At 36.2% G+C, this 27600-nt stretch overlaps 1 protein-coding gene across 2 annotated transcripts in view; it reads right to left on the reverse strand.

Annotated features, from left to right (window-relative positions):
- The window catches only part of STK3 (serine/threonine kinase 3), a 126570-nt gene that overhangs the window by 21520 nt on the left and 77450 nt on the right, over nucleotides 1-27600 (reverse strand). For both annotated transcript variants that reach the window (XM_062490492.1, XM_062490483.1), the window contains one exon: nucleotides 23715-23890. In XM_062490492.1, the coding sequence (XP_062346476.1) occupies nucleotides 23715-23890 (176 nt within the window). The remainder of the gene's footprint in view (nucleotides 1-23714; nucleotides 23891-27600) is intronic.

Below are 27600 nucleotides of genomic sequence, written 5' to 3' on the forward strand. Positions count from 1 at the left end.
ACAACAAAAAAGCCAATCCCCAAAAGAAAACAACCCAAAAAACTGAACTCCCCATAACCCTCCACAAAACCCCCAAGAGCCAAATATCTATTACATTTTTTGTAAGAATTAGCCTAAATATTATGCACCCTATAGCTCTGGACTATTTTAATTTTTGTACTACAAATCTAAGGGATTTCATTTGCATACAGGAAACCAAAGCAACGCATGTTACACTATTTCTTTTCAATTCTTTCCAAAAATATACATGGTATGGGAAAAAAAAGAAAGAATGCTAACCGTGGGAGATGGAAGACCATGGAAGTCTCCCAGGTTAAACCAACCTCCATGGACTCTGCCCTGGACTGCTCAGATCCATAGTTCAAATCTACTCCAGCCCCATACTGAGAGAACCATAGGGGCCTTAGGGGAGGTCAGAGGTACAGAAGCAATGAATATCATCATGAATTTTGCCTCCATTAACGTTTGATTAATGTGCACAGCAGAGGAAACTTGCCATTGCTGTACTACACAAAGTATTTACAGAGCAAGAAATTCAACTCACTAGTATAAAAGTAGTCCATTCCCTTTCAGGTATTATTTGTGATGCTTTTGAACCAGTTGCTCAGTACCGTGGCTGTCAGTGGAAGTTCACCCTAAAAACAATCTGCCTCATAGGCTCTCCTACTATTCCTTTTTCCTTTTTAAAATCTGTGCCATAAAATTATACATCATATATATTTTAATTCCATTCAAATTCAACACTAGGCAAGGGAATACATTTCTATGCTACAGGTACTTTAGTAAAAATCCGTGAGCAGTTTAATTTAAAAGCCATGGACAGCTACCTAAAGGAATTTTTGACCATGCAAAATGTTTTAAAATAGTTCCATGTGCGCTGTTCTTCTGGAGTCTCACTAGAGACGATTAATGACCTTGTATTTCATTCTCATTTACTCTGAATTAGCCAAACCTTCTGGTTTAAATTACATACTTAATACACCTGGCATGGTCTAATTACAGAAAACAAAACATCATTTAAACAAAGGGTGACCTTGAACTTAAGTCTATCAAAATAATGGTTAACTTTAAGTTTTTGGCTTTTAATGAACTGCCAAGACATGCAATAGCAATTTTCCAAATGTGATCATATGCCTTTAGAGCAACAGACTTACTGCATTAGGAAACATCTGTACACACCCTTTATGGCTTTCCTCAATATTAATGCAAATCCCTCTTACATTTCAATAGTGCTATAAACAGTTCTACAGGTAAACACCAAGCCCACACTACTGATATGTTTAATGTGTTAGACCACACCAGATCTAGATTTGTCAAGCAACAGCCTGTTGAAACTGAAACAATAATTTTTAGTGATTTTGTATGAGTATTGCAACTATGAACAAAGGAAACACAAAGCTATAGCCATGATAACATGCCACAAAAGAGGCAACAAAGGGTTCTAATACCAGAAACTTAATTAAATACATTGGGTGTTCTACTGCTGCAATGTGGTTACTTACCTCCTTAAAACTGAGTATTTGCTTTAATTTCTTCTTCAGTTGTGTTAAAGAGTTTCAGCAACAGATTGGTTTTAGAAGAATGTTTCAATATAATAGTGAATGGTCTTCAAACATATGATAAAGTTTTTTTAACCCTACTTGTGATCAGGTAATTCTAAGAAGCATATATATTAAAGCATCTGGGATTTAAAGTCAACAGAATGTATTGCCTAACACAAAATTCAGTAAAGCCTAAAATTCCTGTAGTATAACCAGATCATGTATCATTTTATATTGATTATTGTTACAGCCCTAGAGCTTCCCACCTAAGTATGTCAGAACAGCAAATGTGAAGTGCATTTGAGGCAAATTATGTGAATAACAATATTAAGGAAGGACAGGAATTGGAATTTGAGCATGCTCAACAAAGATGTCCCAAACTACTGGCTATTTCACAAAGAGCTGGCATTCAAAGATGTACTCACAGAATATTGGTTTATGTTCCATATTGCTGACCACAGCATATTTCCAAAACAGAATGGTCCAGCACGCAAGGGTAGAGAAGTTGTTTATTAGAGATTTTGACAATGTTTCAGCATGGGAACAGATTATAGTTCCTGCTGACACTGCCAATGTTCTGAACGAAGATGACAAGAAAGTTAGTGTTTTGCAGGTATATTAGGTCTGAATAGGTAGTATTTGTTGAACACAATAATTCTTCATCAATTAATAGTTTCAATGAATTAATATAAAAGTATCCTATATTGATAAGCAAATATATTCAGGGTTGCCATGAATATTGACAAACATCCATCACTTAATTTACTTGGCTGGAAAACCAATAGTAACATTGACTGTCTAAAGGAGAAAAGCTTCTGAAACTTTCAATACCTCACTGACAGAATTCAATAAATATATTAAGATAAATGAAATTATAAGAAAAGATTACACAACATAAACCATACATTTAACAGATTGTGATTAAATAATTATATATATCACTAATTATTCAACTGAACTGCAACAGCATGCAAGCCAATACTCCATTGCCTGACACAGACACATTCCAAACTGCCCAGGAGGGGATATGATCTAAATGAGATTTGTCACAAACTAATATATCTTAGAAAATGAAGACAAGATATATGGGAGTGAGCAGAATTTACACTTCACATGAGACCTAATGGCAAGATTCCTGTGACCTATTCCAGCTTTGCTATGAAATCTGTGAAATCACTCACTTTCTGTTTCTCTATCATCATTCTTCTGATAAAAGCATTTATTTTTTTTTTCCATTCCAAGACTAAGGAAGTCCTTGAATAAATACTCAGATCTGAATCCTCACTGTGCTCTTTCAACCCAAAGGAGTCTGTCAGTGCAATTATGTTGTTTTAATTCTACCAGAAAACCTGTTTTCACAACAGAAGCTATATGCCAAACACACAAACATGGCACCCACTAACATACCACGAAAATAACGTGTCATAAATTCAAACAGTAGTTCATTCTCTTCAGATCTAGTATGACTACGCTACTTGGAAATGAAAATAATCCTGTCCATTATCTGAAAATAATCCTGTCCAATAATCCTGACAATCCTGTCACAAACAATGTTTGTGACACAAACAACAGGAAGCAAACAGGCATATTACATTAGTACAGAGGAATAAAATCAACTCCATCAGCTAAAAAGGTAATCAGGAAAAAAACCTTGAGATTATGCAGGGCAAAATGCTCTACAGATGAGCTCTCCCAAAGTCTGAAATTAATAGGCACAAATAGTTAAAATTCTGTTTAACTGCATATTGAAAACCATGATAGTTTTTTCCTGAAGATTATTTCCCTAAATAGCAAAATAAAACAAAAATTAGTATCACCATTTCACAAGCATAATACAAGAAAACTAAAATAACCTTTTTGCTCAAATAAATCTGATCCAAAAAACTTGGTATTATTTAGTCTCTGAAGTGTTCAAAGCACATAATTAATTATATTATAGTTCAAATGACAGCACAATATAGTTGTCAAAAATATTATAAGAAAGGCAAATCTATAGTGAAAATAAGAACACAATCCTAAAATGCATCCCTATTATCTTCTCTTCCTTTTTACTGGAAACAAGAGATGAACTTAAAAGTTTTAAACTCTGTTTCTTTAAGCTGGTATTTATATTTATAGTAGTGAATTTAATTAGCCTATCTCAGGACATGTATGGTAGCAGATACTTCTCTAAAGTCCTTAATACCATGAGTAAGACCTTACAATATAGTCCAAGGCAAAAATCACCCACTATAAAAAAGCATGCCTACAAAGTGAATTACATGAATGACACACTCAGACTGAAGATAATGGATCCTTCTCTGTTTTCTACAATATGTAAGTATTTTAATAATCCTGGCAGCACAGGCCCTGAGGATAAATTCCTTGTTGTCTGCCAGTGGCAAGCCTCTTCCTACTGTGAGACCAATAATTTATTTCCATGGTATCTTAAAACAGGTTACACATGAAACAACAGAGGGCTCTTGCTTGGTTAGTTTTTCATTTGATAATATTTTGTCTTTGTGTCCAAAAAGAAGACTCAGCTCAAAAACCCTTTTTCTGAGTCTCTTTAGAGTCTGTTCAACTGTAGGGAGAGAAAGCAGCTCCTTCAAGAAGACATACAGCCCAACTAATCTCCCCCGGCTGTTTGTCAAGGCATTTATAAGGGTTTCTACAAGGGTTTCCAGTGCTCAGTTCCAGAGCCAGGGATGACTTGTCACAATTTAAAATTAGTGTTTTGATGACAACTGCCCTGCTCCTGGAGAACCAGCTATTCCCACCTGTGAATGCTCATGATGCAAGTACAGACTTAACACATGGGGGAACCAATAACATTCTTTACTGCTACTGACAACTTGGTTATGCTTCAGGGATCTTCAAAGTAGACTGTGATGGGTATTTAAACACCCATATATATAATGTTCTAGTTGTGCAATATTCTCGCTAAGGCAGACACGTAAGGGAAGATTCAGTAACCTATATAACTTGAGTAAGTTATTCCTCCTTGGAGGAGTAAGAATTGTTGAAGATTGTTCAAAGAGCTTTAACTATGTGTAAGACCATAAAATTTTAAACTGAAGATAAAAAAATATTGTATAGCTGTCAGATCTCTAGAACTGTGACACAGCTGCCCCATCCCCAACTCCAAGGAAAGCAATGGAAGTACTTCCAATTCAGACATGTTAAGCTAATCTGGAAAAAGCATTTGGTAGCACATCTACTTTAGTAGGGATACAGAAAAGATCATTTAGTAAGGAATTTTAATATCTCATTTTTCAGATTAGTAATAGTTTGGACAATAATTACCTTACTAAATAAAAACAGTAGACTAAAACATAAAAAAAGAAACTACTGGAATCAATATTAAGTTGCTAATTTTCTTTAGGACAACCTTCCACATGTATTCACATTCAAATCACCATGTGAACACATCCCAAGTACAAGAAGCTCAAAAACCACTGAAAGAAAAAAGCATTTGTCTCATTTTGGATATTGTACTGGATATTACTAGTAGACTTGCGTGGTTTTGTGCTTAATGTTTTCGTTATGTCATGTCTCATTTAAAACATAAAGGTAAAGCGAAACTAAATTTTATCTGAAATAAAAATTTTGAAAGACCACAAAAAATTATTATAGTCCACATATGTCACCTTTTATATCCTTTGCAAGAAAACCATCTATTTATATTTTTAGACCTTTCTGCTTTTAATTTGAACGAAGAAAATAACTTGCACAATTCTTCCCCAAAAACTTAAAGAGTCAGTTTTTCTAGATTGTTTTGGAGAACTCCAAAGAGATAAGGTCAGAAATCAATGATCCTCAAGCGATAGTGTATTCAGATACATGTCTTTGGAAAAATTTTGCCTGTCCACAAATTCACAGAGGAGCAAGTTTTCCTCAAATGCAAGATATTTTCCAGGTAACCCTGTCTACCCACAATTTAGTGGCAGGTGCAGACTACTCTTGAGACTCTGCAGATTTTTCCATATAACTGAAGACAGACTCTTGACTAAAGAAGAATTATTATAAACATAATTTTTAAATTGCTACATAAGTAAGGTAGGCAAGCCAATTTATGCTTTGCTGAATTAGAGGTAGAAACCTGGTACTTGCAAATAAGAGGGATGAGAGAGTCAAGGAGTGTATTAGGTATTCTCAGAGAGGCAAAGCCAGAGATAAACCTTAGAGGTATAAGAAAACTTAAGCAGCTGATAGGTACAAATTACTAGAAAAATTACAAAATTACAAATTGGCTAGAAAATTTTCAGAGTGCATACCAAAAAACATGATAAATCACAGTTGACCAGGATTATTTTAATAAAAATTATTTGAACCTCTCATTCATTAACTGGTACATCACAGTGTTGTGCTTACTACTTCTAGTAAATGAAAAGGTAGAATGAAGAGACAAAGCGAATCTGTACACTAGCAAGAAGAAACAAAAGGGAAGAAAAAACATTTAAAACAAGGGTTGCACATGCTCTCATTAGTCTTACATGGGAAAAGTACAAAACAGGTTTTGACTCCGTATTTTAGTTACAGATTTATCAGGTAACAGGGATTTGACACCAATTCCAACAGAAAGAAAGCAGCCTTTCAAAAATAACTCCCACCACCTTTTATTGAATTTCTAGAGCAATCTTCTTTCTAGTCTTTCTTTTTTCATACTGTATGGCAATCAAAGTAATTTTAGTTTTAACTAAAGTACCAATAGCTGCTAAAATAAGAGAATGTGAATGTCTTCTATAGTCATAACAACATGTAAATATATAACTGCATATATTACACCAACTGTATACCTCCACAACTCTGCTTGTCTAATATGGTTACAATTAGATTGTATTGCCACGGAGAACAACTGCAGACCAAGCTTTCCTCTAATTTTGATTACTGCTGAAGTTTCTCTTTTCATCTTTGTCCCAGAATGCCTTACTACTGAACAGAAATCCTAGTTCTTCTAAATGACCAAACAGAAAATCAAAACCATAAACCTGGCAGTAAGAGAACAATCACTACAGTTTCCAATGTTACCAGAAGACTTATAGCATCATGATGGTTTTATGATTTTCATTTTCTTGCAATAGTGTGTGAAATTAACAACCCCAAAATTTAACTGAGTGGTTGTTATGAAAAGAACCACACATTTAGATGTAGGAATCTTCAAACAGAAGTTTCTTCTGAATTTACATTTTCTTCTCTCTTAATTCCTATTACTTCATTAAACTAGTGGACGAATGCAGAAATATCCTTCCTGAAATTCGCTGTTTAATTCCCAAAGGGCTTTTTCCTTTATATAAAGAGTGATATAAAGCACCACCTAAAATAAGCTACTCAGCAGTAACCAGAAAGTCCTTGAAATTTAATGCTCTATGCACAGCCATAGAAAGATTGGGGGTTTTGGTCTTTGAAATAGTCACAGGTATGTGCATGCTACATCATGCTGTGGAGGCTGCATACGTGAGGTACCAACTAGTAAGTGTGAGTCCTTGGTTCCTCACATCCAGAACCCCCAGTAACTTCTAATGAGACCTCATATGGAGCTAGGAATATACATATGAATGCGACTTCTTGAAAAAGTTCCATTACAAGCTGAACCCACTGGTTTTGACTGATGAAGACACGTAAAACCTTAAGGAAAGTAGTACTTAAGAACCACTTGAGCTGCATCATACACAGAAGCCCCCAGTGACAGCACCACGCTTACAAAAAGGCAACAGCACATACGGAATTTAAAGGGACAAATTGCAAGTCTCAGGGATAGACATATTTCTCACATCTCAAAGCACACTTGTGCTCATGTGGACACACATGAATCACACCTTTGGCCCTCTTGCAGTAGATCCTGACGCAGCATGCTACCACACTACCTCCTTGGGGGGAAATCACCATGCACACAGGCATTTTTGCCATCTCTTTGAAAAGCTGAACAATTTTTCTAAACCTTCTTGTCCACATTAAAAAAAAAATCTGCTATCTCAGATGTGTGTGACTTTGGAAAGAACACAGGCAGAGTGATTTCCTGGCTTGATTCACAAGTTGCAGGAACCATATAAAATGCAAACTTATACAGTTTTTTCCAACTTAAAGAAAGCCAACATGACTCAAGATATATTTTCCTAAGCATGTGGCAATCACTAGAAAATATTATTTGAACTCAAAGAATTTAAAAATTGAAGGAGAGATCACACAGTCATGAGCTTAGAAAGATGATCCATAAGGGGATGTAAAGGTAACATTAAAGTCTCAATAAAATGCTGGTTGATTAGATCAGCCAGAAAACTCCTATAATATATTTCCCTATTGGGAAATTTTGATGAAGAACACAATGAACTTGTTCCAGGAACAAGGTGTACTCCTAAAGACTGCACGAAGAATAATTATTGTTTTTGTTTTCCAAAACTTATTCTGACCAAGGGGAAGGAGACCTCCCTCTCAAAACATAGAGGGTGAGTATGTACAAAGCTAGCCACCATCCACAGAAACTGGTTCACTTGGCTGTGGGTATACACATAGTGAACTTGTGAGCACTTTTTGATACAGCCATTCTCAGAGGATCAGTGTAGGATCAGGAGACTTTCCATGATCTGAAGTAACACTTAAGGCATCAGCCAATGAAAGACCCATGATAGTAAGCCTGAAAACCCAAAATTGACTGTTATAATGGAGAAGAGATTGTAAAATAAAAACTGCCTTCATGAAGCTAGGGATAACTTAGGTTTTTTGAATATTGTAACTTTTTAAGGATCACTAATAATCAACCCCAAAATTAGCTTGGTTAGAGCATGGTGCTAATAATAAAGGTTGCAACTTTGATCCCCATATGGCCACTCACTTAAGAGTTGGACTCGATGACCCTTGTGGGTTCCTTGCAACTTAGAATATTTTGTAAATCCATAAAAAAGCTGCAAAAAAAAAATTAGTAAAATGACTGTGACTAGTGGATTAAAAGAGGTATCCAAACAGGACCCTGTGGAAAAACCAGACCATGATAAAAAATATTGATTAACCTAATAAAAAATATTTCTTCTTCACTATCGGGAAAAAATGGCCTATTTAAACATCTCAAGTCCCACAGAACTGGCTTAAGTATCTTTCTGAAATATGTTTACTCAAATTTCTCCAATCCCCACTACCCAATATTATGAGGGTTAGTCAATACAAGTCCTACACCAGATGTATCAATTCCACATAGAATCACCTTTTCTGCAGAGCATAAAGATTTCATGCCTCCTTTTCTGTTCACAGAAATTATTGCTCTGGTATGTTCCTGGCATTCTTGACATACAGAGGCTTAGACTCTTCCTAAGACTCAATTACCACACTGGAGAATATGGTGAGATGGGCTAAGTGGGACCAATTGCTTCAACCACAACTGCCCTTTGGGTGTATCTGAACAAAGCATCTGCCTGCCTCATGAGCCTCACCAGCTGTAAGACTGAGACATTCAGGAGTGTACCCACTTGCCAATCACCCAGCTACTGCAAAATATCAAGAAGGCTCTGAGCCAGCTCTGACTATCACAATTCTGAGGACACCAAGTCACTCCAGTGAACAGCCAAGAAATGCACCCAGGCCACCCTGCAGCCCTTGTACTGCAGACTTCTTCTGAGAAGTTCCAGAGAAAACTGACAATTTTAACAAGTAGGAATTTGGAAGCAGTACTTCTGTACATGTGTCATGGGGCAATTTGAGGACAGTTCCAAAAAAAGAAATGAAAAAGCAGCTAGACTGATTCTCTGTATCTAGCATGTGTGAGCACTTATGTAGAAACTCACTGAAGTGATCTTAACTGTAGGACAGATGGTATTTGTGCTTTAGATCACTGAGGGGGAACCAGACCTGGCACTCTTTCCAATAAAGCGAGCATCTGCAATGGCACTTCTTAGTTACTGGGCTGTGACTGCACAACAGAAGTGCTGTATCAGGAAAAGAAAGGGAAGAGCTGATACTGATCATGAAAACATATTCTTATGTCAGAGATGAAGATGAGCTTCTAGCTACAGAAGATTGCTCTAATGAATCTTTGCAGGTGAGGAGGGTTAAGTCTTGCTAACAGTGAAATGCGGACCCAGCTGCTCATTCTGTCCTCTTTCTTATCAGCATAGGGGGAGAAAATAGGATGAGAAAGCTCACATCTCAAGATAAAGACAGGGAAATTACTTACCATTTACCATCACAGGCAAAACATACTTGACATGGGGCAAATTTAATTTATTGCCAATATAAATAGATTTGTGTAGTGAGAACCAACCAACAACAACAGAAAACCACTGAAGCAACACCTGGTCTCTTTCCCTTTCCAGGCTTAACTTCACTCCTTCAAAATAAGGACTCTGATACTCATAGCCACTACTTCTCCAATAAGACAGAGGGATGGAGGGTGAGCAGTTATGGTCAATCAATAACAGTTGCTTGTTGCCATTCTTTCTTCCTCATAGTACTCAGAGAATCATGGAATGATCTGTGTTAGAAGAGACCTTTAAAGACCATCTGTAATACAACCCCCTTGCCATAGGAAAGGGCATCTTCCACTAAATCAGGCTGCTCAAAGTGCCATCCAATATTTGAACACTTCCAAGAATGGAGCATCCACAAGTTCTCTGTGCAATCTGTCCTAGTGTCTCAGCAACCTTATAAAAAAATCTTTCCATTCGAAAATACACTTGCAGCTCACAGAATCAGTTTCAAGTCATTACACCTTGTCTTCCACTATAGGCCCTGCTAAAAAGTCTCTCTCCATCCTTTTTAGAGCTCCACCAGAGATATTGAAAGGCCAGAGTTTGCCCCCCCCAAAGCTTTCTCTTCTCCAGACTGAACAACCCTAACTCTTTCAACCTTTCCTCCCTCTGATCATTTTTGCATCCAACCTCTGGATCCAGTCCAACAAATCCACATCTTTCTTGCACTGAGGATTCCAAGGATGGATGCAGTACTTCAGGTGAGGACTCATGAGAGCTGGGTAGAGGGGAAGAATCAGTTCCCTGGACCTGTTGCCTGTGTTTCTTTTTTTTTTATGCAGCTGCAAGTACTCTCTGAGCTGCAAATGCATACTCATAGAATCATTCAATTTGAGTTCAAAGAGACATTTAAAGACCACATAGCTCAACTCCCTTTTAAAAAAGCATTTTAAGGCTACTTCCACTTGCATGGAAGCAGAAATAATTGATGCATGATTTCATACATCTTGCCTTACCAGTCCCTACTCTCATCTCAGTATGCATTATAACACATCTACTGGGCAACTTTGTCACATGTGCACTATTACATGAAGGCCAGGCTGGACTGACTGCCACAACAACTGGTGGTCAAAGTCATTTGTGCCTTGTTCAGAGTAAAGAATTTGCTCATATTAATCCTACCTCATGACCAGCAGAAAGACCAAGGTGATCTTCCTTGTTTTGTTGTATTCTCTGTTCTCTCCATTCAGGCTCCCAGTAGTCTATTCCTCCATTTTACTTCCTCTCTCTGCCAGTCAGCATAGGTGATCTGGGTACCAGCAGCCAACAATTCAGTACTTAGAACTAACTGATGTTGTGTAATGAAAGGCTTTTGTGTGTGCATGGAATAGGCATTGCTTTTCTCCCCACTTTTCCTTTTTAAGTTGATATGAAATTACATTCTCTGATTCTATATATAGAATTGTGAAAGAATGTTAAGTCAGATACTTGAAAGACATTAGCGAAGTACATCAGGCAAGCTTAATTTGTTTGGTTTTGGTTTTTTTTTTGCTAATTATAGCACTATAACACATTCTTTAATTACATGCCTATGGGTCAAAACTCAGTTAAACAATGGGCCCATAAACGGTCAAGTGATCATAAATGCATCACTCCTTAACTTTTGACCATTTGATTTTGGCATCTGAACACAGTTTTTTTAACTCATTTTTGCATTTAATGAGATTAGTTGAGAACCCTTCACAAACACTACTTTTTCCCACATAATAAACAAACTAAAGATCACAGATGAACATTCTCCTTCATGCCTGGTTTTATAATCTGCTTGTGAGAGATGAAAGAGGACTTTAAATCCATGGCTCAAAAATAACAAGTCCAAAACAATGCCAATAGATTAAGGGAATAAAAATTTAAAAAAAAACAGCTAGAGTATTCTATTCTGTCATAGCTCCCACTCAGTAAGGCAAAGGCTGCAGTATTAATCTTAACCAAGCTGCTTTGCTAGGGTCCCAATTACTCCTGTGAATTTGAGGAGCAGTAAAAACAAGGTCTTCCTCTTGACATTTGTGCTTGGCAAGAATGTACTTTCCTTTTAGACATGGGTGACATTACAACCACTCTTCCAACTCATTAACATGAAAAATGCCCTAAGGTGAAAATTATATTACACCTCTACTAAACAAACCTTTCTGTTATCATACTATACTGCTGCCCACCTTCTAAGTGACAGTTCTCACAAGAAGCACAGTACACTCCAGATGCCAAGTGAAGTTCAATGCACTAATTTTCAATTTAAAACTGTAAAATAGTGTCTTGAATTGGCCATCTGCAAAATCCTCTCACCACCACATGTTATAACAGCAACAGCCAGCAGCAGATGAATTTCAGTTAACAATTCACTGATTAAAACTGTCAGGTAATTTTTCAATGAATGTGTCTCAGCTCTAGAATTAACTTCTCCTTAACCTATGGTCTAACAGCTTATGTTTGCTGACTTCCATAACACAGGATATGGAACCATGGAAGAAAATTTCCATTGTATTTGGTGACAGAACAGTATAAGGACCACAGGGTACTATCGTTCTTTGGAAGCGTTCTATTTTGGGAAGCAGCAATGAGATGAGATGTACAAAGGAAGAAATTAATTGAAATCAAGCTAAATTAATAGACTGCTCAGTAGGGTTTGAAAAAACATGTTTTCTAACGAATCTGTGCTAATTCTAGGGTAGCATAGGAATCTGTAAAAAAGGTGGGTGCAGGGAGCACACTTTGATGCTGGCATCAATCCAGCCACTCCACACACACAACCGCTGAACCTCTGAAACTTCTCAGCATTCATCCTCAGTGAGCTGCGGTTGCCGCAGCAACAGCTCTTTAAAACGTGGAAAACAGGTCAGGTAGTTTCAAACTAACCACCGTTTCACTTGTCACTATTTCCCCCCATAGTTTTGAACTAGCCCACCACTGAGATAATCACTGGGCTGTTGCTGTAGAGTCAAAAGAAAACAAGGCTCTTCAGTTTCACGGGGATGCCCAAGTAACACGTGAGTTTGGCCTCCCTCCACCTACCATTCTTTCCCCTAAATCCTTCAGAAATCCCCTTCAGAGGCATCAGCTCTTTTCTATCTCTTTTTCTCTGCAAATACTCTGAAAACTGTTTGGGACTGAAGATTTTTAGTTTCATTTTCTAAATAAAAAGGCACTGCAAAATTTTAGATTTAAATCCTATTAACCACTTAGTGTTAAGGTGCATTATTTGGCCATAACATCATTACTTCAAAAGGCTAAAACAGTAACATTCAAAACTTTATGTAAGGAAGAACAAGTGTTGCAAACTAGGCCTTTAAATCCCATGACAAGGAAGATAACCAGGCCAAAAGACAAGAAATTAGACAGTTGAGCCTGTACACATCAAGCTGCACTACAACCAACACACTCCTGCCAATTCCTTCTCAGTGCTACTCTAAAGTAGCACTGAAGGTGACTGCACTCAGTTGCTCTCATCTTGCCAAATTTTAAGCCACAGAAAAAGTATAAAAGGACAAGCCTTTTTTTCATTTAATGTCTTTGTTACTTGAACCTGCCAGAATGTAGGTGTACTTACACAGGTCTCTTCATCTTGCTTCATAGTTGTATTCTAATAATTAATGAAAACTCTTTAGACAAAAATAGCAATGAAATTCATAACTTTGCAAAGGCAAAAAAATAAAAAAAGCCCACTTCATCCTATACACATATATTACAAGCACCAAGGAAATACCACATTTCTCTCTCTATGAACATTGTCAGCATAATAGTTCTTATCTTAAAGTGGTAAGCTATCTCAGCTATCTCTGTAGAGTACATTTCTTGTGTGCAGATGGCATTTAGAACATGTGACTATAATTAATGGCAATCTTAAAGTAATCCAAATGTTTGCACTTTAAAAGGAAGCCTCCTCTTCGATTCACACACTTCTTCAAGTAAATCCTATGCCAAAAAGCACAATCTTCGAAGAGGGCACACAAAAAAAAAGAGACAGCAATTTCAGGACAGGTCATTTTTACTAACAGAACTTTTTGCATCTAGATAACTCTTTAGGTAAGTTTGGTCTGTCTTAGAAGAGCAATTTTTTTCCCCATTCTTACTTGAAAGAATAATACTCAAATATAAAAATCAACTACATATACTGGACTGTATTGACACCATGAGGGGAAAAAAAATTTCAAACATGTTTTTAGAAGGTTCCACCTAATTCACACCTACAAGCACTACAGCATGGTCATACAGCATCATGTGGTCAAGGCTGCACAGGCTGCAAAGTTCCTGCTTCTCACCTGTAGACCTAATCTTGCCCACGACCCTAGTCCGCTGCAATGCAAAGTAAGTTAAAATTTCCAAAATGGTTTAAGGTAGCTTGTTTTAATTCTCATCATGGCACACTAAAAATTGTCATGGAAATGAAATCAAGGTTCTCAGCTGAACATCAAGCAGCTTTTTGAAACAGCTATAACCATGCTACTGTACCTTTAGACTTGTCCTATTGAACAATCTTGTGCCAGAACATTTATGTCAACAAACTAGAGTATCTGATTACTGTTCTTATATCTGAACAAGTTCTAATGTCAAAGGCAAATGTAATGCCGTGATCATTAAATAGATGTCAGAGAAGTGTTAATTCTTCAAGTGTTTCTTTCTTAGGAACAGGGTAAATTTGCCCCAAACTAAGGAATGCTGAGAGAAACATTCTAAGCTGTGAAATTTCTAGCCCAAAATCTAAATGCAGTTTCACATTTAGGCACACAAATGAAAGTAGCTTTTTTAACAGCCAGAGCAGTGAAACTTAACATTGACATCAGTAGAGTTTTGCCACAGACTTCAGCAAGTATGAGATTAAGTCTTTATGGAGAGTTTGCCAATAACTGCAGCCTTGTATACTGGGCCTGCATAGCTTTATTTTTAAATTTTTACACTTAGAAAAATATAGAAGTAGGCATAAAATCTTGTAAAAATATTTTTTTTCTTTGTTCGATTTGCTCTGTGTGTGTGCATACCCTCCACACACCAAGGGATATCACATAGGGGGTTTTTTACCTTTTTCAGTACTGGTGCTATCCCTGAGGTACATGTCAGCCCAGGCACAAGTAATAACATCAGTGAGTGAGAAAAAAAAAGTCAAGTCTCCAAACAATTAGATTACAAATGTACACTGCATACATCTCACCTTTTTCACCAAAAATAAAATGACTAGCTCATAGGAATGCTACAACTCCAAATAAGCAAATGTAAATGTGGATTATAATGTGTGTTCAGTCACAGATCTAATGTAAAAGAATGACATTTGGGTAATTTTAACATATACTTTTCATACAGTACTGAGATACAAGTAAATGAGAATAATAAGTTATTCAGAAACTACAGAAATACAAATTTTGTTCTCAAGTTTCATTGGAGTTCCCATTTATCTCCGAGTTATGCAAGTTATAAGAAAAGAAATAAAATTTACATGTAAGGCAAAGTATTTTGGACAATCCCTGGACTTGGTATATATATACTAAGTCAAATCTAATCAGATAGCTGAAGATATTAATTCAAAATAACAAACAAATCCAAGTATTTGAGCCCACTGCTTGAAGTCAATGCCTTATTGTAAAGTGTCTTTCTTCAAAACATACAAGATATTTGCAAACTAAAACCACACAGATTTTTTTTCCATTCCTCATGAAGCTCAATAGTATTAAATGTCAGCCATTTAATTTCCAGCACTTTGTTTACGAAATATTGTTAACATCCATGCTTAATATAGAGTCTACACATGGCACTTACTGGCTGCCGAACAAAACGTGAGGCACAGAAATCTAATACAAGCATGGTGATTATTCAGAGTCAGCCAAAGTCACTAAGCTCATCCAATTTTATTTTTTTTTTTTTGTTAAATTGCTAGAATCCTATCTGACAAGATCCCATTTGAGCCAAAAAAAAAAAAGGGGGGGTGGGGGGGGACAGCTTAAAAAACCCTAAACTGATAAAAACATCCCATTCTTTACCAAACCTCATGATGAGGAAATCCTTCTTGAAACTAAGAAGCTATAAAAACTAACTTCAAACAATCTTCCAGTCACCCACTCTCCTGAGGTAGGTTTTATTTTTACTTCTTTTCATTAGCATTAATTATCACAGCAAAGAACAGAAGAGCAGATTTTGTTTCCCTGTGGTAAATTTGCATGACACTGACATACAGACGATTTCAAAGAATTCTGCTGAAACCCTGAGCTGGAACAAGCACTCCTTGGTGTGGAGATCAGACATTAGGCACAAAGATGTGGTGTACTGTGTTGACATTAACAGTGATTCATGGAACATGAAAACTCCTTGGATTAAATACCCTCCCTGTTTGTTTGAGGCTTTTATTTATTTAAGGGGAAAACAGAATAGAGACCTGAACCTGAATTGGTTTGATGGACAAAAAAAAGGAACATTTAAAACTTGTCCAGCCACAACTGCTTTTTCACAAATTTTTCAAAGCTGCTTCTCAACTAATGCACATTACTGAGCTATTACACAATGATCCTAAAGAGGTACATTAGTACAGACAACTGGTTACTAAGGTAACAAGATATTACTTTAAACCAGCAGCACTGTCCCAGCTCATTGGCTTCACTCTTGTCTTTCCTTTGTTCTTTTTAAACTGTGCACAAATTATAGATTTGCTGTATAACCAAATATACACACTAGAGCTATACTTCAGTTTCTCAACTCATTTTCCTCATTCAAGTTAATGAGGTTAAAAAAAAGGCATTAAGATGATGCAAGCATTTGAACTCCCTGATGTGAAGTAATTTCATTCTTAACTCTATACTAAGAATTCAACAGTTGGCTGAAAAGTAAGTTTTAAAATGTTTTCTCACTAGAAACTATTTTATAATTAAAAAAAACACTGCACATTGAAATTATTTGATGTGATAAAATAAAATGGCAGGAATGCTTTAAAGTTTTGGGAGGGAAAACCTGGTTAAGTCTTAACTGAATCTTAGCTGAAATTTTCCAGAGGCAGACTCATGTTTGGAAATAACAGTTGACTGCTAATTGCAAAAATAAGATTAAGGTTACTCAAGCTCTAGCCCCTCCAAAACAGTGATGCTCCTAATAAACAAATTAAGTATGTCACTCTTTTTGAGAGCTCAAGCTTGTGAAACCTTTGTGTCCTCAACATCTTTTATGATCACAAACATCAGGCATCAGCAGTAGCTTAAAAAGCCATAGAAAAGAAGGCCATTAGAAACACTTACAGGAGTAGGTCACCTATAACAATCATCTGCTCCAAGTGGGATTAACTCCACCAAAACATTTCCTGATGTGTTTATTTAACCAGGTCTTCAACACTTACAACAATGGCAACTTCTGCAACCCTCCGGGGCAATCTGCTGTTGTATGTAGTTATCCATTCTTACTGTCTAAATTCAAATTGCTGCAATTCAAGCCTCTTGCCTTGTCTTCAGAGTGTATGTCAATGATAAATAAAAGCCTTTGCTCTGCTTAACATGTACAAATGAAAAAAAGTTTTTTGCTCCATAAGGGTGTTTCCTGTGCTCTTTTAAGATACAAAGATTTATATAATCTTTGTCAGACAGTCTAATTCAGTTTCCAAAGCTGCTGAAGTATAGCACTGCCACTTTGTTATGCCTGATTCAGTAGTCAGAGTAACAGCCTATATTAGTCCTACAATTTAAGATGAACAGAAAGTATTGATTCTGTTTACAGCCTAAAAAACTACTAGGGTTGATTTTCAATTATTTACTTCTATACTAATAGAAGAAGGGGCATATTCAAAGAGAAAGGATGCTTATTCAATACCAGTTGGAGAAACACTCTGCTCAGGCACTGTATTTCCCCCTCTCTGCATGAAAAATAATTCTCCTTTTGTGATTAGAATATACAAACAGAATTAAGTTAAATCAGTCAGTATTTGACTGATAGAGTTTTTTTAAAAGTGTAATAAGTTGTTCTGTCACCCTTGCCTAGAAAAATCTCAGCAACCAATACTACTCTTCTGGTTTACATGTCAGGCTGGCAAAAACTCCCCTCCTGAACAGCTGCACGATAAGCCAAACAAACCACGATGTGCATACCATCCACTGTTGACTCCTAATACAAATACTTCTCCCACTGACTTACACATAAACCTTTCATTTGTTTGTAAATAATCACTCAAGACACAAAGTTTCTCTAATGGCCACCTACTTTAAAAGGTACAGAAAGTCTCCACTGCTGAGGTTCACACTGTCCTCATAAAATGACCTTGATAAAGTGTGTCATTTTCATCAAATTAATTTTAAAGACCCTCCCCTTTTAGCCATGCCTGAACAGAACTGAATGAAATTCTGCATGGAAACTCTCAGTACCAATAATACCATTATCTCATACATATATGGCCCATGAGAACGCAGAAACTGAAGTTTCATATTTGCTTAGTTAAGGAAAAATTCTTTCTATCAGCATCTGGAAATGCTTCATGATATTCAACAACTAATAAAAAGCAAAGCAAAATGAAACTATATTAATACTTTATTTAAAATTTTCAAATCTTAGAAAAGAATCAGAAATGACTGAAAATAGATGGAATACGTTAATTCCCAGTAATTAAAAAGAGAACTGTTCCAAACAAACTCATCCGCTGCTTAAATAAAGTCAGCATAAACCCAGCCAAGATTTTGGGAAAAGACATATTTCCAATGAAGTTATCTCAGCTTAGCTTTATTAGTGAAGTTTTAATTTAGTTCTAGATGATCTTCAGTCATGTTATGCTATTTAGTTTTTTAGAGAATCAATTGCTACATTATACATTTGTAAATGTTAACTGAAGTCTCGGTATCTGCAGTACTATTATTCCAAAATTATTATATTCTAATGTATTTGTTCCTTTTGAAATCTAGGGAAATATTCTGCCTACAGTAACAGATGGCTTTTAATTTTTTGTTGCTATTCCAGAATCTTTAAGTCACCCAAAATGCATCTACTCAAACATGATACTGCAGTTATTATGCAAAGCATGATCTACATGTTCACTGTTTAATATTTAACAATCTGGATACCATTCCTGTTTGGAAATAATTCTACTAGAGACAGAAATCATTACCACAGCATTGCTATAATAAACAGATTTGCCATTTTACATTTTATTGTCTCATAACAAAAAGTATATGACTCATCTAAAATAAAATAACCCATTCAATTAGTGTAAATGAAGCTCAGCAACTCATTCTGATTAATGTTAATTCAGAGGTTATCATCAATTAGGCTCATGTCAATCCTTTGCTAATATCATGTCCCACTCTAACACACATTACTGAGGGGCAGAAGGATTTACAGGGCAATTTTACATTTTAATGAGATCTAAAATGTCTTGATACAGTAAAAATGTAAGCAGCAGGTTATTTCACAACATGTATACATTACACATCAATCTAGCAAGCTAAAGTTTATCTGGGTACCCCCACAGAACAAAAAGCATTGAGCTCTTCTTGATCCGAATTAGAAGTTCACCTCTTGGTGAAAACTGATTCCTATTATAAATAATTATACAATGTAAAATCTTCAAGTGTGGAAGACAATAAAAAACTTAAACAAGCTGCTTGAACAAAATTCTGCAGCTATACTACTCATTTAATACACAGCTCTCTCCAGCAGGTACCTGTTTCATGGGAAACATCCCCCATGGAAAGAACAAAGCTATCACATATCGTAGGAATACTGTTCTTAAAGGGACTGGCCAGGCAGGTGGGCAAAACAAACACATCATCTGCTCTCATTCTGATTCAAACTGCTGACTTCTGAGCTAGAACTAAAAGTCAGCCCACTACACAGTTAAGCCTCCTTATGAAAAGCTGCTTATACCATGCAATGCTAATACTCGTAGGAATCTCATACCCATACATTACAGAGCTTTACTGCATTTTTACATATTCAATGATATTATGCCACTATTCCTCACAATGAGTAGTATCTTATTGATTACACTTACTGGTGGTTTGCCATGCATAAAGCATCACTTAACCCCAAGTAAAACTGACAAAATTAAAATTAAAAATACTGCATTACTATACTATCTGCCACATGCCTCTTAAAATGTGTAAGAGAATTGCCTATAGACTGGTAGAATTTATTGAAAGTAAAATTCCACAACGATCCTTGAGTGTGAGATACACATTAACAATTTAATACAAAAGCTGAAGTTTGAATAAACATTAGTTTGGGTTTTTTGAAAGAGCTATATATCAAATCAGAGCTTCAACAGCTGTACTTCAAAGGCTGAAGTGGAAAAAGCAAAACAAAACACTACAACTACTTCCCCAGAAATAGATTTCCCTAAGGTTCACTAATACCAAAGATCCATGCTTTTAGGATTGAGAATTTATCATGAGGCATCAAAAACAGACAGTAGAATAACGGAAAACAAAGATTAAAACCATCAATTCTATACAAATTCCTACTCACAGAAAAGGAAACATTCAGAAGTGTTTGAGGTTGAATGTTTTTGTTCGGTCATTGTTTCTTTTTAAAAAGCAAGAAGAAATGTAGTATAAAAATTCCAAACACCTCTTGTGCATGTAAAACAGCACTTTAAGTCCAGAAGCAAATGTAACAGGGTAAATTTCGAATAATGTAATATTCAAGGTGAGTATACAGTAACAGAATTCAGTCTAGTTAAAGCTATTTGCAATACACCTGATTCAATGCAATGTAAAACTTGGAAGGTCTGTGGTGACAATTTTTTCTTATCGATTCCTAGAACATGGCATTAATAACCAGCAGAGACAGATCACAGAACTGAAAGCCATAGGACCAAAAATCAGACACAAACCTTAAATTTCCATATGGCATCAGTGAAAAATAATTAAGATCTACTTTTAAATTTCAAAACAGATGTACTTCAACAAAGAAAAAAACAAACCATAAATACGTACTTACAGAACAAATAATGCTGTTAAAACTACTTTTCTTTAAGCTCAGATTGATGACTAAAGCGTGCTATTTTCTTGGAAAAGTCTTCTACTTATATTTGTGATGGCAAGTAGTTTTTAGAACATTTACATTGAGGCAGAAGACTATGCTCAAACCAAAACTTTCAAACCAGGCCTAGTACTAAGTTCATTTGCCTTATTTTATATATTTGTTTATCCACATTATGAGAACAGTTTCCGATATCATTTATTTACATCAGCAAGTATGTAAGACTAACTGCTCTATGCACATTACATGTGTTTGTATGTTTCAACAAATAAAATCACTATGTTTTATCAAACAGTACGATAGGCTATAAGAATAGGATAAAAAAATCACTGTGATCTAAAGCAAATATACTATTTGACCACGGGAATTAGCTCCCAGTTCTGCATGTTTCACCTTATAATATACAGAAATAAGCAAACTAATTAGTTGCAGGGATTTAAAAGGTTTGTTTTCACTTTCTTTTCCCTTCTCTTTCCCACCTCAATGGGAAATGGCATTTCTGCTTCCTAGTTAAATTTGCAGGGCTTTCCATCCAATACATTTAAATATTTCTTCTTAGCATTACCCTGTCATTCACACTGGCTCACAAGTGAAGTGTTCACTGGCTGCCAGAACTGTCATGGTGTGTTTGGCTTACAAGGGTAAGAAATAATGGTATCATTCAGCAAATGAGTTTGGTGACTCCTGGCTTACAGAGCATCCTTCCTTCTTCTACACAGAAAGCTGGAGTACTATAAGAATATACTAGTATTAAGTTGAATTTTGATCATTTATACTTTAGCTCCAGTGTATCAATCACTTCTTTAAATAAAATTATGACTGACATAATTTACAGTTTGGATACCTTTATAGATCCCATTATGGCTAATTCCAAACAAAACAGCATGGAATTATTTAGTTCGAAAAGCTTCCATCATTTATCCCTTTCATTAATCATTTAAAGACTTCATGTCAGCAACTGAAAACATTCATGCTGATCTCACAAAGAACAGACAACATATTATGCATACTGCCCACTGATTTATCCTTTGAGAAAGTCTCTTGTAGGCCACTTGCCAATACTGCCACTCACTGTCTAAAATATAAATAGAAGTGCTTCTAAAATACATAAGTAAATAATAATTGCCAGTGGTTCAAACCAGCAAGAAGTTAAAACCCATATCCTGTGCAACATCAGCTGGCACTAGATGCTTTAGAGAAATCTATTTTTGAGTAGACTACACTGAAGCAGTAGATCCACTACTGAAGCATCTTCCTAAACTCTTAGGATGACTTATCTCTATGTTTAAAACAAAATACCATCACAGACACAGAGTCCATATAAATAGTTGCTCACTTTTGAAAAAATCCTATTTGGTTTTCAATCAGAATAATTTTGTAGCAACAAGCCTCACAACATTGTCTTTTCAGGAGGCCAAGGACACACTGCACATCACATAAATTCCATGAGACTCAGGAACAAATTGCCAGACAAGTCATGGATGCCACATTACTGGAAGTTTTCAAGGTTACAGCTTTAAACAGTTTGTGAAAGATGACCTTGTCCACAGCAGGAAGGCTGGACTAGATGACTTCTAAAGGTCCCTTCCTTTAGAGGGAACCATTCTAGAATTCTGAAGTCTGTACTTGCCAGTCTGACACCACTAGGAAGGTTTGCCTACAAAACTGAGCAGTTCAGTTTCTGAAGATCAGAACTCCTCGGACTTTGTTCTAGGACAAATTCCTACTTCCAGAAGGCAACTTCATTGTACAAGCAATGTCAACAAATTCCGCAAAATTATGCCCGTATGGATTATTCATGAGTAAGTACTTACAGAATTAGCATCTTAGCATTTACAAAAAGAATAATTTTTGTCTGTCTTTCCTCACAAGTAATGGAAAAGATAGGATGAATTTAAAATTGTTCTAAAGGCAATTTTATTGCCATTATAATAACTCCATTGAAACAATGGCCAGTTATTTTCCAATGAATAGTGCAACTACTTTGTTAGTCAATCAGGATGATGATTACTGCATTTGACAGAAAAAAAAACTGAAAAAAAACACCCTGACCAAAATCCAACTAAATCAAAATTCTCCAGCAGCAACAGCTTGTACTAAGGTATTTAACTGGCTTTACCTCAGTAGTTTAAATTTAAGAGTCTGCTTTAAGTAGAAATGCAGTAAGTGAAAACTGGAAAGAAAATTCCCCGCCTACAGCTGTTACCTAAAATTAAACACAACATTTCTCTTGAAATCTCAAGTATGCTTCAAAAAGGCACCACATGATCATATTTAGCTATGGCACTGTAGTTAAGAACATTTCATCCACAACAGATAAACAAAGATTTCATTGGAACATGTTAAAAAATTAGCCAAAGTGAAAACCAGGTAGAGTTATTTACAAGTCTCTAATCAGTAATTATATTTTTCATTTTAAGTGCAATCTATAACTTAGGAACATTTTCTTTCTGACCCTGCTATAATTTGCAACATAGTCAAAATGAAATAAACTACACATATTTTGGAGGGTAACAACTCTACTCTAAAACAGAAGAGCTTGTGTTAGAACAATTCTATGTAAAGAGATGTGTGCTATTGGAATAGTACCAAGTAGGCAACTTGTGTAAAACAGTAGGTGGTCTTAAACATCTCCAAGGAGATTGATTAAATGGCTCCAATCCAGTTAAAAATCCTTATAATTTAACTGATAGCAAACAAACATGACAATTCCATGTCTGTAGCATTTTTTTAACAGAATTGGGTCAAATTTTAAAGCTGTTATAGCACATACTTTTTAAGGAACCAAAAACATTTTTTAAAAAAGTAATTACAAGGTATTACACGCCACTCCTCATTAAAAAGGTCCTGTGTCAACCAGGTGTACTTTAACAACCATGATGAGGCACAAAGATTAGATATTTGGACAGTATCCTTGACAGTTTACTTATTTTATTTGTATTAATATAGTTACAGAAAGGGATTAACTGTTTCTGGCACATATAAAACAAACTGCATGCAAGAGATTAAACAATAAAAAAGTACTTACAAAATCAAAGTCTCCATCTTGCGGAACTTTCCAGTTATCAGGGAAAACATTTTTGGATATGTGGTAAGGTTCATGCATGTTCTGATTACAGTTTTCAGGGCTTTTATTTTTGGACTCTTGTTTATCAAAGTAGTCCATGAAAGAAGGTCTTTGAACTTGCGGTGAAGTAGCATTCCCTTAGTTGAAAGAAAACAGAAAAAAAAAAAAAAGGTAAAAAACCATTCAAAGGTTAAAGAATTAATGTACTACAAACTAAACTTCACTAATTAGTTTTCCTGGGTTTGCAGAAACTAATACAGTCATCTGTATGTGATGCAAGCCTCTGTCCCCTGAGGATCTCTGGCATAAAAGCTCATAGTCCAAGTATGATATTTTTGTAGCAAGATACAACGTGGAGAAACGTTCGACATTTCAGAGTTGCACACACAAATAATATTACAAGTTACTTCATGCAGTATCAATCTGTTGTTATAGAGACTGAATAACATGAGGTGTTAAGCATCCCTTTGGGTGCTGAATGCCCCTACCTTCACGGCCTGGACCACAGGCACTTGGAGGAAAGGAACAGAGTTTCAGTAAAGGTGGGATTTAATAATTATTTAGAAAAAGAACTTGCAAAATACAGCTACACAAATTGTGTCTAGATGCTGCTTAATTTAATTCATTACTAATGAAGATTCCCAGAAAATTGCAAGATCACCCTCTGCAGATGGTTGCAAAGCACCCTGTCTCCACATCCTGAGGGATTTTTGTCATCAAACAGCTGCAAAAGCTTTATGAAGCAGATCAAGATCAGCATGAACTCCTGCTCTTTTATGCTTTTCACATAACTAAAGGTAATAAAAAAAAAAAAACAAACCTTCAGTCTTAAATGATTAAAACTTGGTTTCTTTTGTGGGATTTCAAAGCAAATTCATTACTAAATAGCACAATAAATAAACATAACTGTCACCTCAGAGACCATATTCTGCATAGCACTGACACATGAAATGTACTTCCTGGAAGTGTAACACATTTGACATGAAGATATATGAAATATATTTCCACAAATAAAATACAAAACAGGATGAGAGATAAGTAAGATGGCGGGCGAGGACGGGACCTAACACCAAAAAATCAGACAAATCTATACATCGAAATTCAAGCATAACAAAGTAATAGGAATTTTTACTTGATGTACTTGTTTTAACATGTCAAAAGGTAAACTGAAAATATATTTTGAGCTTGTGTTTAACACGATTACTTGCTAATCTCCTTATATGGCTTTACACTTGTTTTTATTCATTCACTAAGTGGGTCTTTCTCCCCTCTTTCACTTCTTATTTCATCATCTCTTCCCATCTCCTTTGCATAAAGATTTTCTGATTCATTCTAGTTTTGCTGCATGATTAATAGCAGCCTATTTTTTCATTAATGTTTATTTTTGTACTGCCATCTTTTCACAGAATCATCAAGGCCAGAAGAGACATTCAAGATCATCTAGTCCAACCACTGACATAGAAACACCATGATCACCACAACCATACCCCAAGTGCCACATCCAGACACTTCTTGACACTTCCAGACATTCCACAGATCTTGCCCCCACAACCTTCCTGGGCAGCCCATTCCAATACTTACTCACTTTTTTTGTGGAAAAAAAAAAAAAATCAAATATCTAATCTGAACCTCCCCTGGCAAAACCTATGGCCATTTTCTCTCATCCTTTCACTAGACACATGGCAGAAGAGCCTGACCCCCACCTGGCTACAACCTCCTTCCAGGTGGTTGTGGAGAGCAATATGGTCACTCCTGAGCCTCCTTTACTCCAGGCTAAACACCCCCAAGCTCCTCACAGCACTTGTGCTCCAGACCCTTCAACAGCTCTGCTGCCCTTCTCTGGACACGCTCCAGCACCTCAGTCTTTCTTGAAATGAGGGGCACAAAACTGACCACAGAACCCAAGGTGTGGCCTCCCCAGGGCTCTGTAGAGGAGGACAACCACTGCTCTGGACCTGCTGTTAACACTATTCTTGATAGAAGCAAAGACTCCATATTGATTTATTGCTTCTTTTCCTTCTGCTGTTCCTAAACTTTTCTATTCTAGTAAGATTTCTTTCGGCATTTTTTAATCTGTGCTTCTATTGTCATGCTCTAAGCTTTAGTGAATTTGACTTCAGCTGCTTTCCTTCAACTCCACAATGATTCCTTAAATCAGTTATTTCCATGCACACCTTCTTTTCCTCAAGTTTTGTATCTGATTTTTCTCTCAGTTTTTGCCATGTTTTTTCATATTTTTTTTTCTAATCCTAGATCTCCACTCACCATATTTTAATTAATAACAGCTGTGACCTAACACTTCAGTGAACTAAACTCCAGGTTGAATTGATTTCTTGAGTCTGGAAGGGATGTGGAAGGGATGAGAAGTAAACAGCAGGGATAACATAAATGCAGAAAAGAGCACTAAAAAGCAAAAACCATAGTCATAGAATGGGTTGAGTTGGAAAGGACCAAAAAAACAAACATCTAATTCCAGCTCCCCTTCCACAGGCAGGGACACCTTCCACTAGATCAAGGTTCTCAAAATCCCAACCAACCTGGCCTTGAACCCTCCTTGGGAAGGGGCATCCTCAGCTTCTCTGGGCAACTTGTTCCAATATTTTAACACCCTCATAAGTAGATAATGTCTTCCCAATATCTACTCTAAACCTCCCCTCTTTCAGTTTAAAGCCATTACACTTTGTCCTATCACTACTGGCCATTGTCAAAAGTCCCCTTCCAGCTCTCCTGTAGGCTCCCCATTAGGTACTGCAAGGTCCTACAAGGTCTCCCTGGATCATTATCTTCTCCAGCCTGAACAACCCCAACTGTCTCAGTTAGTTTTCATATCAGAGGTGCTCCACCCCTCTGATCATTTTCTTGGTCCTCCCCTGGATTTTCTCCAACAGCTACATGCCCTTCTTATTTTGGGGGTCCTAAGGCTGAACACAGTAATCCAGGTGGGGGTCTCATGAGAGCTGAATACAGCAGAAGAAAAATGGAAGAATCTAAATCTTAGAAAAGCACATGTTTAGAAAACAGACCTAAGAGAAGACAGCAGTATGAAGGAGGTAAAATAAAAAACAGAAATACAATGTACTTTCTTAGCACAAACTGTTCATTACTTGGTGATTGCTGCCCAAAACCCCTGAAACTGTTTGCACCAAAAAGATAGGACACCACATTGCTGGCCTTTCACAACCAATTTTTTATTCTGCTGAGATGGCTGTACTCAAGTTTCATCCACGAGACATAGTTATAAACGGAAAGATTGCCAGCGTCTCTGTTCAAAACTCTAAGTACCAAAATGTTGGCCAACTACAGGTAAGGCAGTCTCCAGCCTTTCACATATAAGGCAATACTAAAGATTTTCCAAGAACTGCTCATAAGTTTTAAAACTATTTATAAATATCTTCCTTATACATGTAATAGAAGACTACCTACATACATAAAAACAAACCAACCCCTCTGAATTCCTTGCTACCAAACGCATATTATGGAAATTGGGTCAACAGGACAGAAGTTACTCCAAGGTAAGCAAAGAACATTTATTTTTTACTTTGAGAATGTCTTTTATTTGTTTTGTTAAATAAAAATTTTGAACTCACTTCTGACTTCAATCAAGCATACAGTCAGTTAACCCAATTAAAAGAGCAAGAGCTGCATACCTTCACTGCAAATGTAAAAACTCACACACAAAGCCAGAAATATGACAGCAAAATCATAGGACGAGGTATTTCAACTTTTTTTTTATTGTTGTTTCTTCCTCCAATGTAAAAAACCCCAGAGAATTTATTTAGAAATTTATTTTTAAGATTCTGATTTATTTTTATAAACAAACAAATGAAAAAAGAGACACTATTTCAAT

Source organism: Cinclus cinclus, chromosome 1 (assembly GCF_963662255.1).
Source record: "Cinclus cinclus chromosome 1, bCinCin1.1, whole genome shotgun sequence".
NCBI classification, from domain to species: Eukaryota; Metazoa; Chordata; class Aves; order Passeriformes; family Cinclidae; genus Cinclus; species Cinclus cinclus.